The sequence below is a fragment of the Antechinus flavipes genome, chromosome 3, assembly GCF_016432865.1.
Source record: "Antechinus flavipes isolate AdamAnt ecotype Samford, QLD, Australia chromosome 3, AdamAnt_v2, whole genome shotgun sequence".
In the NCBI taxonomy this organism is placed as follows: Eukaryota; Metazoa; Chordata; class Mammalia; order Dasyuromorphia; family Dasyuridae; genus Antechinus; species Antechinus flavipes.
In genome coordinates this window covers 410,465,935-410,479,511 of record NC_067400.1, presented here as the reverse complement: position 1 = coordinate 410,479,511, position 13,577 = coordinate 410,465,935, and the positions used below count along the sequence as shown (strand labels likewise).

Below are 13,577 nucleotides of genomic sequence, written 5' to 3'. Positions count from 1 at the left end.
AAACTTGCTCAGCAGAGCAGAAATGATTAAGTGATAAAAGGGTTTTTAATCAGGGTTTTACACATTGCTATATTTACTCCTTAGTCCTATGTTATTTCAGGCACAAGATCAGAGGATTTAAAGTTGGAAGGGACCTGAAAGGTCAGCTGGTCCAACCTCCTCATCTTACAGATGAGCAAAGTGAGGCCCTGAGAAGGTGACCTCCCCAAGGTCACAAGTATAATAAATAGCTATGAATCAAACACAAATATTCTGGCTCCAAGTCTAGTATTTCTAGTCCACATTTTAATAAGATATTTATTCATTCCTTTCAAGACAATTGGGCTAAGACTTTTTTTTTTTTTTTTTTTTGCTTTTTTTGGTAGAATGCTTATAAAGTTGGGTCCTAAAATACTGGCTGCATCTGTATGTGGCAATTCCTGCTTAAGCTTTTACTGCTATAGGCTCTTTATCTATGAGATAAAAGCTCAGCCTTTCCAGCAAATGAATCTACAAAATAAAATTAAGTTCAAGCAGGGAGCAAAAATGGAGGAAGAATTCTACATTAAAAAAAATTATGTTGAATGGATACCAGCAGTTTGAGAAGGCAGAATAAGTTGTGGCATATGAATGTAATGGAATATTATTGCTCTATAAGAAATAATGAACAGGCTAATATCAGAAAAGCCTGAAAACATTTACATGAACTGATGCTGAGTGAAGTAAGTAGAATCAAGAGAACATTATGTGTTGTTCACTGTGGTTATGTGGTGTTCAACTGTGATGGACTTGGCTCTTTTCAACAATAAGAGGATTCAAAGCTATTCCAGTAGACTTGTAATGGATGGAAAGTGCCATCCATATCTAGATAGAGAACTATGGATCCACATTCAGTGGATCATGTGGGTCAAAGCATAATATTTTCACCTTTTTGTAGTTGTTTATTTGTGGGTTTTTTCTTTTTCATGTTTTTTTTTCTTTTTATCTAATTTTTCTTGTACAGCATGATGAATATGGAAATATATTTAGAAGAATTGCAGGGGTTTAACCTATATCAATTTGCTTTCTGTTTAGGGGCAGAGGGAGAGGGAGAAAAATTTGGAACACAAAATTTTGCAAAGGTGAATATTGAAAACTATCTTTGCATGTATTAGGAAAAATAAAACATTATTAAAGAAAAAAAGGTAGTTACTTTGTGAAATAAATTAGATAATATTTCAATTCAATTAAACTAACACTTGTCAAACATTCACTATGTGCATAAGTTTTAGATTAGGATGCCATAATAGAAAATCCCACCTGCAAAATCCACAAATGTAAGTTAACAAAAGCTATGCAAAATCCATAGGTTATTCTAGAGTTTTGTGAAGACCATTAGAAAGCCAAGCTTGTCTTATAAATACATTTTGATTTGGGCTTGTGTTTTCATTGGTATAAGGAACCCCTGGTATGCAGACTCCCTCCACTAAAGCTCAAGATAACTGTTCAGTCACTTCAAGTGAGAATTCATTTATATGACTTGAGCCTGTTCAAAACAGTTGTCAGAAGCAGGATTTGAATTCAGGTCTTCCTGACTCCAAGACCAGCTCACTCAGTTCATACAACTTAAGTTACATAAATTCATTAATTCATATTTTGATTCAATAACTTTTTTTCAATATTCTAACTAACTGAAAGATTCTCTACCCAAGAAACATACTTCACATAGTAGAAAGTAAGAGAGACTAGAGTGAAGGTTGAACTCGTGTTTGGCTTCATTGGGAGCTGTTTGCTTGTTTCCCACAGAGGGCTGGGTAGAAACCACTTTTTTCTTTAACAAAATGTTATTTTGAGGAAGAAATTAGATTTCTCTCAAACAGTAAATAGTGAAGTTCCATTTCTAGAAGCATGCTTTAGATAGCTTTAAAAAATATCATTTTTGCATCAGTTATATCAAAGGTAAATAATTACAGCATGAGAAAGAAACAAATATGCATGTTGTATATAGCTATAGGTCCCACCCACCAGTTTAGAAATTTTACTTTTATTTCTTATCTTTCCAAGATTACGTATAAGGCAGGCATTATTCACATAGTGCAAAGGCATGATTGTGGACAGGTGATCTGTGTAGTAGTTAACATGGTTATTAGTTCTCTAACACCCCACTCCTCTATTCCAGGTGCCGTTTCCCAAATACACATTAAAGGGAAAAAACAAACAACAAAAGTAAAATAATAACGTAATAAATGTACCAAGTGATATTATTCAATGTGATTATTGTTGATCAGCACATATGTTCAATAAAAGACATAATAGACATGCTTTTTATTTAGTCTCTTGAAATAGTATATTGCTGTGCTCCAAGAGGGTTGTATTGATGGAGTTTGGTGAAGAGGACAAGGGTAATTTATCTTACTGATCGGTTTCACTGCATCGTAAAGGATGCTTACCATCTTTCCTTTTTATTGTCTCAGTTGTGTCTGAAAAACCCAATGAAGGGGAGAAAAAAATCCCAACTGTTTAATCTCCAAGTCAAGGCCACCACTATTTTAAAAAGTTGGCTGATCTGTTACACCCTAATTACCTTACAACTCTGTGCCATGGCAGAAGGCCTGTCAGCAGAATTTATTTACAACCCTGGAGGAAAAAATCCTCTTGCTGTTTTCACTTCGTGCAGAAGATAAGTTTGCAAAAGGAAACACTTGGCAGTGCTTCAAACACTCACTGTCTGGTGGTGTTGATAATGCAATTCTCTTCCGATTACAGCAACATCTATGATGCTGTCTAATCCATGTAAACGATCATGCCCAACTAGACTGTACTTACTGACTGTACAGAAATCAGCCCCATCATCGCCGAAATTACTTAACCATTTCTACTTTTAGAAGTCTGTTGACTGTTATTGGAAGATATCAATGTGTTACTGGCAAAGCATTCAGATTAGGAAAGTAGTCCAGTTGATTATAAACAAGGTGATTGGATATGAGAGAACTTTATTAATATTTATAATTTGTTGAAAGAACTTTTAAGAATCTTATGAATAATTAACATATTTTAAATGTAGAATCTTCCCAAAAAAGGGTTAACCTTTGCAAAAATCCTGATTGAATCAGACTCACATTTAATCTATAATAACTTAAACATTTAAAAAATACCAATTGTCTAAGATTCACAAGATATTTAGAAAGTCTGCAAAATAAAAATGTTCTTGGAGAGACAAAGTTCAGAATCATTTTTTCCTTTCTAGTTTAGCAAGAAAAATTAGCTTGATACTTTGAAATTACAATCTTCTAGCATATGAACAGGATCCCAGAAATAAGTGAGGCTCCTATTTTACTAGAAGGTTTATCAAAATTGTGCAAAGCAACAGGTAAAAAGCCATTTGGAGAAAAATGTATTAAAGTGAATCTACTAGTAATTCCTATGGTTGAGACATTATCTTCCCTAACACAGACGAAATAGATTTGATCAATAATTAATGCTAAATTTACACACTTTGGAAAGAGAGTTTCCATCTATTGAAAATTCTCAAATGCAATAAAGAAAAAAGATCAAGGAAGGGACAAATAAATAACATAAAATGCATTTACTCACTGTGTTAAAATTTGGAAAGAGCCCAACAGCAGAACTACTATCCACTGGAAAGGACATAAATGGTTTGATATCCAGGGAAGGCTGCATCATCAGGGTAGGTGTGCGCACAAGTGCAGGAAGTGTGGTACTGTGGCATGTACTACCTGCCAAGAACAACAACAACAACAAAAAAGAGAAATTCAGTCACTCACACTCCATATCTCTCACAACCTATGGGCACAAGAATAAAACTGCTGTGCTGCAACCTGGAAGAGATATATTACGTGGGAGTAATAAAATGGTACAGGAGGAGTCAATACGATTAAAAGGCACCTTACTTTCTCATTGTCTAAATGATGCAGAGTGCTTCCCTATGCCCAGGGTCGTACTTGCTCAGACTCTAAAAAGACATATGGTACATGAATCATACTGGCGGGTACTGTAGAATGAAAATGTCTGAGCAGCTCCGACAAGCCAAAAAGGCAAAAGACAGAAGGGGAGGAGCTTCTATTAAAGCCAGATGCCTATTACCACGTGGGGTTGCCTTATACATGATGTTATGAATAATTAGTGGAGACATTTTATACAATCTTTAGATTTGGGAACAGTTGTGATTATTTTATTTTGCCTTTTTTTTTAAAGGAAAAGAAATATTAATGCTCTATAGTTATTGTCTGCTTCCAAGGAAGCTTGGAGTTAAATTATTTGTTTTCACAATATAAAACAAGTCAGGGATTTTCCCTTGTTTGAGGATAAATATGCGTGGGAAAGGATGAGATTGGGAAAAAGTAGAGAAGATTTGGGGCAATGTTGTATAAATATACATATAGCTCAAAACCAGACTCTAAATGAAATTTCTTCTGTCTTTTGATTTTAAATGATTATAAATTCTTTCATTACTTTTTAACATTTATATTAATAACCATCCCCATTAATTAGACTTTTGATTTTTAGATTGAATAGTTTTAAAATAAAAATCTATACAAAAATGAATTTCTGAACTTTAACTTACAACCACACTGTCTATCCTGAGTAAGTTTCAGAGGCAATGGGTCTTAGTTAAGAGAGATTTTAGGAACTGTGTAAAAAAGTACATGACAATTATGTGGTTGTAACCCCTTATTGACTTCAAGGACAAACTAACAGAAGAGGATAATGTGCCCTCTATTAAAATTTCCATCCTTAGTTATACATGCCTTCTTAGAATACCCAGATCTATTCCAATGTTATTTTCATAATAATCACTTGGTAAGTTTGCTACCAAATTTTGAAGCACTCCAAGACATTATTGAGTGTAGTTTTGAATTGGCTCTCTGGGTTCATTTAGATTAATCCTAAAAAGTAGTAAAGAAAATTGTGAAGAATATATCTGTAGTGGCAAAACATTGTTAGAAATGCCCCATGATATAAACCAACTATTTTGGAATTCATAGCAGAATTCAGCAAGTAAATCACTGAAATGATAGAAAAGAAAATTATATTTTTCCCAGTCAGTTTCAAAGTAAACATTCTTGATTTCAGCATGATGTTCAGAGACAATCCTGTATATAATTACATACTGCCCTTCTAATTAGGTAATGTTATAGCTATTGTCTAGTTATGGAGTCTGTTAGTACAAGTCAATATCAACACATCTTGAATTGCAAAGGCACATGTTAAAGTATTCATTTAAATAGCTTATGCCTAAATGCCTACTAAAAAACATAGAATTTTAGTTTAAATGCAGTTAACTTAGAGCTACATCTTAAGTTAAAACATTTACTTCTCTTAAAATTTTATTCTCTTTTTACACTGATTTTATTAAAATTATGACATAGTCATTCTCATTATAGTGGACTGATTTTTTGGTTAATGATTATCCCTTGTTTTCATTTCAGTAAACTACAAAGGTTCTCCTAAAGGTAAAACAGGTTATTTCTGTATTCTACAACTGAGGCTATGATAGCTTTATAGGATAAAGTTTCTCTGGAGGAATTGGAGAGTCACTTTGTAAAATCAAGAAGAATACAAGAGATGAAATAAACAAACTGGTCTTTTGTCATCACAAGTCACTTGCTTCATCGCCATCCCCTCACTCAATCAAATCTATATGTAAATATAAATTAGGCAGGAATTAGGGGAAAAGATACCTCTGGAACTTCCAATGTTCATTATCATAAAAAACTTAGCAGATGTTTACCATTTAATTAGCATTTTAATAACAGACAATTGATCGTGTTAAATACAGAATATTTTAAACTGCTAGTAAATCATCTCAATAATTATAAATCAACTCTGCCCCAGTAGATTTACCTCAATACCTTGCTTTCACTTTTTACATGTGATATTTAATATTGGCAGCTTTCATATTAGTGAAATGAAACACAATGGGTAAGGGAGGCTGCAGATGTCCAGGTTTGAGAGTATCTAGATCCCTCAGGTCATATGTATTGTTACTGTTGAATCCTTTCATTCAAGTCCAACTCTTCCTGCCCCCAAGTGGGGTTTCCTTGGCAAAGATATTGGAGAACTTTGGTATTTCCTTGTTCTGTTCATTTTACAGATGAAAAAACTGAGGTAAACAATATTAAGTGATTTACCCAGGGATACACAACTAGTAAGTGTCTGATGCCAGATTTGAATTCAGAAAGATGAGTTTTCCTGGCTCTAGACCTAGCATTCTATCCACTGCCCTACATGTGTCTTTTTTAAAAACTATATAATAGTCTTCCAATACAATGCTTGAAACCAGCTATCATCCTTCCCCTCCCTGCTCCATTTATAATGTTGCTGTTATGGTAAAAATTATATTATATTTTTATTAAATAACATTAAATTAATTTTGTATTGTAACTATATCTTAGTAGATATTTACTTGCCTATACAGCTAATTAATGTCCAAGATCAGATTTGAACTCAAATCCTTCTGATTGCAGACCCAGCCCTCTATCCAATGTGTTACCTCACTGCCTTTATGTTTTAAATAGTTTTATTTGTATGTTGTTTCCATTATTTAGACTGTGGGCACCTCAAAAACAAGGGCTGTCTTTAACCATTCTTTGTATACCCAGCACTTAGTATAGTGCTTGGCACACAGTAGGTACTTAATAAGGCTAATTTACAAATCGACTATTCTGAAAAAAATTAAAAATTAAATTATAGAGACACAGTTTTAAAATATGGTTTGATCATATTAGAGTACAGAATCTGAAGTTATATAGCACAATATAAATTATTTTCCCCTGAAGCAGAACTACGTTTTGCAAGCCACTCCAATATCTTTGCCAAGAGAACCCCAACTGAGGTCACAGTCAGACACAATGTAAATGACTCAACAACAAAAACATATATGACATACATGTACTCTTTGCTCTGGATTTTAAAATACAATTTAAAAATCAATGACTCAATAGTCCCAATTTCCATCCATGTCTACTTTCAGGCTGTGACATTCTCCTCCCCAAATTTCCCCCCAAATACAACTATCTTCTCCACCAGCTTTCAATTTGATGGCAGGCCTCAATAGACACAGAAAGCTATTAAATCAATAATGCATTGTCTGACCCTCTGCTGAAATCATATAAATGAACAAAAGTGCAATTTCAGGTAACTGTGTCAGTAACACATGTACATTATTATAGTAACTTACTGGAACTTGATAAAAGACTTAGTAACACTTGAAATTATTTCCTAAGCTATGGAGATTTTAAATTTGTAAATTAAATGGAGACCCGGGGTCTTTTGTCAAAGCCAAAGACTTAGGAAATAATAATAAGCTAGCTATTTACAACAAATCAGCAAAGTGATGCTCATAAATTTCTGTTATTTCTTTCAGAAATACTTCTTAGTTAAGAGTTATTAAATGTGTCCTTTCAGTAAACATTTGACTGATCAAGATGAATTAAAATAAAATCTATTAGATAAATAATTTAATCAGATTTATTTTTCCCTGAATCTAGAACTTGGAGTATCACTTGCTCTAACTACATTTTCTCTAGGAGAGATACACAGAATATATTGTCAAATGGGTGGATGATTGGCTTTGTTATGAAAACTGGTTCTTAGCTAAGCTTTAACTATATATGTATGCATGTATGAATATATGTGTATGGGTTATTGCCTGTCTATCGAATAATGAAAAACTATTTTGAATTTGAAAAAAATGCCCTAAATAGTACAGACACCTTAGAAATTCAATCTTACCTGCCTGACAAAATGTTTGATCAAATGATGTTATTGAACCAGTTTATAGCTAAAATGGGCCATCCATGAGTGGGAGGACGGTGAAAAAAACTTGGTGATTCCAAACTGTCATCCCTACTTGTTTGATTCGTCCATTAGCCCTAATCCTATGATAATGCACGGGGCTGAGGATCCTTTTGTTATCTTCATCTACCTGACAGTCTTAACCTTTTTCATTTGTGATTTTCAGTATAACTAGAATGTACAAAAGGAAGACAGGGCCACAGAGAAGGGGAGGAATAAAGGTTATTATAACTACTGTATCAGTTACATAACTAAAAACTTCTTAAATTAAAAAGAATTAAGATGTGTCTAAATTGCAATGCTCATCATACCCCATCATCTCCAGGCACTTGTAATTCTCCTGTTTTCTTTCTAGTTGTTCCCTTCCTCCCACCCCCCACCTCCATATACCTTGCTTCTTAACATCCTAACCCTGTCTTTTTCAGATCCCAATTCTCTTAGCCTGACATATGAGCTGGTTGTGGGAAAAAACTCTTGTCAGGTACCGTCAATCATAACTGCTGGAGGTGAGAGCAATGTAGGAGCAGTGAGGGGAATAGTTAGCTATGGCCAGCTTTCTTCTGTTGACAAGGCTGCCCACAAAAAAGAAACACACACTCGCATTTGCTCACTGATGCACATGGTGAGCCCACCGTGGAATACTGCAAACTCCAAACTGTATTGGTACAATTTCTGTTGATTGCTTAAACTCATTCTCTCAAAGGAGTACTGGGGATATTTCAAAGGCCTGGAGCTAAAGTGTAAATTGAATTGACAAAGCAAAAAGGATTTTTATTAATATTTTAATATTTTATATATATAGGGCAGCTAGATAGCACAGTGGATAGAGTGCTGGGTCAGGAGTCAGGAATAATCTTCCTGAGTTCAAATCTGACCTTACCCTGGGCAAATCACTTAACTCTGTTTTCCTCAGTTTACTCATAAAACTGAGTAAAATGAACAGCAAATAATAGCAAACTACTCCATGATCTTTGCCAAGAGAACCCCAATTGAGGTCATGAGGAGGTGGACTTGAATGAAAGGATTTAATAACAATTACAAACATATAACATGTAAATATTATACATACATACATACATAAATTTAACATATATATAATATATAACAGAAAATAATAGGTATATTAAATGATTTTATTTATTTAACAATAAATAATATTTATTTATTTAATAATATTGTTAAAATAATAGCTAGGATTTATATGGTGTGACAAGGTTTACAGAGCCCTTTATATATATTATCTTGTTTTTATTATCTTGATCATCATGTAGCCCTTTGAGTTAGGTATTATTGTTATAATAGGAACTTGACACTGAGGCAAGTTAAGTGATTTGCCAAGATAATCAAGCTAGTAAATATTTGAGGTAGTATTTGAATATAGGTCTTCCTGATCTCAAGTCAAACATTCTTATTCACTGGGCCCACTAAATATATGGAAGTTTGTAGCTTTTTAGATGCCTTAAAAGGAATGCAGTGCTCTCATAAATGAAAAAAAAATCAGCAGTTCATCAAGTACCAACAACATACTTAGGTTTTGTTCTTTATAAGGTCCTGGATAATTCCTCCCTCCAAAATGAGCCTTTAAATAATTTTAAAATAGAATCAGAGACGCTTCAAAAAATGAATGTTTGGAAGACTATGAGAAGATAGATTTATTTTATTATGAAACATGGGAATATCCTTTTCCTCAATGAAACTGCTATTTTAACATTCTCACATCTTTGGACTCTGAAGTCTCCAAAAGAAATAGGAGTTATTGAAATATATTTATTCCATCTTTAAAGCTTCAGCATAAACTAAATATGTATTTTTAAAAGAACTTTGGTGATCTTATTTCATTGTGCTAATTCACCACTGGATATCTTCAATGCTGTCAGAACCACTTCAACTTGTGCTTGCTTCAGCAACATATAAAATTGAATTTTGGTGCAAAGCAAAAGGCATCCATGTGAGAACTCCATGTTTTTATTTAAAATAAAACAAGAGCCAAATCAAAAAGTTTCAAAGAAAATCTTCATTATAAAAAAATGTCCTTTCTTATCTGCTTTAAAAGTATGTGTGACGGACTTCCGGTTAAGATGGCGGAGAGGAGGCTCACAGTTGCATAAGCTCCGCGCTTTCTCTCACTATCCACTTCATTACAAGCCTCTGAATCAATGCTTGACTGAAAAAAACCCACAAATAGTTACCAAGAGAAGCCATCCTTGAGATCCGCCAAGAAAGGTCTGTCTTTACTGGAGGGCTGGGGTGGTTTTAGATCGGGCGCAGGCTGAGGGCAGCGGCAGTGAGAGCACGGGAGCAGAGCTGAGAGGGGGTGGGGAGTGATCATAGCCGTCTCTGTGGGGAGAGCTTCGCTACAGGTTTGGAACCTGCAGCAAGTCAACAGCCCAGCAGAGAAGCTAAAAACACCGGGGCTGAAGAATACAACCGCAAACAGCTGGAGTCTCTCAGGACCTGGCCGCCCCCCCTTCCCCCCCCTCAGTGACTCAGCACGCTCTGGGATCTCAGAGCGCAGGCGCAGCACAGTCCTGCTAGTGCCTCATTGCTGCCCCCTGCAGTCTGTAGAGGAAGCTCGATAACACACCCAGCCCCCCCTCCCAAAGAAAGACTCCAGTTTTTTCTGTTTTTCTTTGGTAGTTTGTCTCTGATTAATAGACAGAATGAGCAAGAAGCTGAAGAGGACTTTAACCCTTGACAGCTTCTACACAGATAGAGAGCAGACTCTAAATCCTGAGGAGACTAAAAACAGGCAGTCCCAGGTGATTCCCCAAAGGAGGAGATTGTCTGTTCCTCAGCACAGATGAACCTCATAGAAGTGATTAAAAAGGCTCTCACAAGGGAGCTAGAAGAAAAATGGGAAAAGAGCCTGGAGAAGTCAGTTAAAGAGAGAGTGGATAAAGAAGTAAAATCCTTGAAAAATAGGATTAGTGAACTGGAAACAGAAAACAGCTCTCTAAAAAACAAAATTGGCGAAATGGAAAAAAATTCCACAGAACAAAAGAACTCAATTGGACAATTAGAGAAAGATTTTAAAAAAGTGAGTGAAGAGAATACTTCACTGAAAATCAGAATTGAACAAGTGGAATTGAATGACTCGAGGAGACAAGAAGAATCAGTCAAGCAAATCCAAAAAAATCAAACAATGGAGAAAAATGTGAAATATCTTCTGGGGAAGACAACAGACCTGGAAAACAGATCCAGGAGAGACAATCTGAGAATCATTGGACTCCCAGAAAAACATGATGAAAAAAAGAGCCTGGACACTGTCTTCCAGGAAATTATCAAAGAGAACTGCCCAGAAGTCATAGGAACAGAGGAAAAAATAAACATTGAAAGGATTCATCGATCACCCACTGAAAGGGATCCTAAAATCAAAACACCAAGGAATATAGTGGCCAAATGCCAGAACCCTCAGATGAAAGAAAAAATATTGCAAGCAGCTAGAAAAACCCAATTCAAGTATCAAGGAGCCACAATAAGGATCACCCAGGATCTGGCAGCATCCACATTAAAAGATCGAAGGGCCTGGAATATGATATTCCGAAAGGCTAAGGAACTTGGTATGCAACCAAAAATAACTTACCCAGCGAGAATGAGCATCTTTTTCCAGGGAAGAAGATGGACATTCAACGAAGTAAGCGAATTTCATCTATTTCTGATGAAAAAACCAGAACTTAACAAAAAGTTTGATCTACAAATATAGAACTCAAGAGAAATCTAAAAAGGTAAAGATTAATCTTGGGAACTATATTTTGACTATATAGATGTATAAAGAATACATGTATACCTTGTTCTAGAAATTGATGTGGAAAGGGCATTGTACCAGAAAAAGGGTAAAGTGGGGGTAGTACATCTCATGAAGAGGCATAGGAAACCTATTATATCTGAGAGAAAGAATGGAGGGGGATGAATATAGTGGGTATCTTACTGCCTTCAGAATTGGCTTTAAGTGAAAAATCTTAAGACATATTCAATCTATGGTGAAACTTCTCCCATCTCATTGAAAAGTGAGAAGGGAAAAGTGGAAAGGGAAGGAATAAGCTAAGCGGAAGGGAATACGGGAACTGGGAGGGAAAGGGGTAAGATAGGGGGAGGAACTCTAAGGCGGGGGGAGGGACACTAAAAAGGGAGGGCTGTGAGAAGCAAGGGGTGCTCACAAGCTTAATACTTGGAAGGGGGGGAAAGGGGAAAGAAGGGAGGAAAGCATAAACCGGGGTTAACAAGATGGCAAGTAATACAGAATTGGTCATTCTAACCATAAACGTGAACGGGGTAAACTCCCCCATAAAGAGGAAGCGGTTAGCAGAATGGATTAAAAGCCAGAATCCTACAATATGTTGTTTACAGGAAACACACCTGAAGCGGGGAGATACATGCAGGTTAAAGGTAAAAGGTTGGAGCAAAATCTACTATGCTTCAGGTGAAGTCAAAAAAGCAGGGGTAGCCATCCTGATCTCAGACCAAGCTAAAGCAAAAATTGACCTAATTAAAAGAGATAAGGAAGGACACTATATCTTGCTAAAGGGTAGCATGGATAATGAAGCACTATCTATATTAAACATATATGCACCAAGTGGGGTAGCATCTAAATTCTTAAAAGAGAAACTAAGAGAGCTACAAGAAGAAATAGACAGTAAAACTATAATAGTGGGAGATCTTAACCTTGCACTCTCAGAATTAGATAAATCAAACCAGAAAATAAATAAGAAAGAAGTCAAAGAGGTAAACAGAATACTAGAAAAGCTAGATATGATAGATCTCTGGAGAAAATGTAATGGAGACAGAAAGGAATACACTTTCTTTTCAGCAGTTCATGGAACCTATACAAAAATTGACCATATATTAGGACATAAAAACCTCAAACTCAAATGTAGTAAGGCAGAAATAGTAAATGCATCCTTTTCAGACCACGATGCAATGAAAATTACATTCAACAAAAAAGCAGGGGGAAGTAGACCAAAAAATAATTGGAAACTAAATAATCTCATACTAAAGAATGATTGGGTAAAACAGCAAATCATAGACATAATTAATAACTTCACCCAAGAAAACGATAATAATGAGACATCATACCAAAATGTATGGGATGCAGCCAAAGCGGTAATAAGGGGAAATTTCATATCTCTAGAGGCCTATTTGTATAAAATAGAGAAAGAGAAGGTCAATGAATTGGGTTTGCAATTAAAAATGCTAGAAAAGGAACAAATTAAAAACCCCCAGTCAAACACTAAACTTGAAATTCTAAAAGTAAAAGGTGAGATCAATAAAATTGAAAGTAAAAAAACTATTGAATTGATTAATAAAACTAAGTGTTGGTTCTATGAAAAAACCAACAAAATAGACAAACCCTTAGTAAATCTGATTAAAAAAAGGAAAGAGGAAAATCAAATTGTTAGTCTTAAAAATGAAAAGGGAGAACTCACCACTAACGAAGAGGAAATTAGAGCAATAATTAGGAGTTACTTTGCCCAACTTTATGCCAATAAATTCGACAACTTAAATGAAATAGAAAAATACCTCCAAAAATACAGCTTGCCCAAACTAACAGAGGAAGAAGTAAATATCCTAAACAGTCCCATCTCAGAAAAAGAAATAGAACAAACTATCAATCAACTCCCTAAGAAAAAATCCCCAGGACCAGATGGATTTACATGTGAATTCTACCAAACATTTAAAGAACAATTAACTCCAATGTTATATAAACTATTTGAAAAAATAGGGATTGAAGGAGTCCTACCAAACTCCTTTTATGACACAGATATGGTACTGATACCTAAACCAGGTAGGCTGAAAACAGAGAA

General features: G+C 35.1%; 1 protein-coding gene across 5 annotated transcripts in view; it reads right to left on the bottom strand.

Moving 5' to 3' along the window:
- ZNF385B (zinc finger protein 385B) overlaps positions 1–13,577 on the bottom strand; it is a 531,497-nt gene that overhangs the window by 103,551 nt on the left and 414,369 nt on the right. For all 5 annotated transcript variants that reach the window (XM_051986113.1, XM_051986114.1, XM_051986112.1 and 2 more), the window contains one exon: positions 3,553–3,695. In XM_051986113.1, coding sequence (XP_051842073.1) covers positions 3,553–3,695 — 143 coding nt within the window. The remainder of the gene's footprint in view (positions 1–3,552; positions 3,696–13,577) is intronic.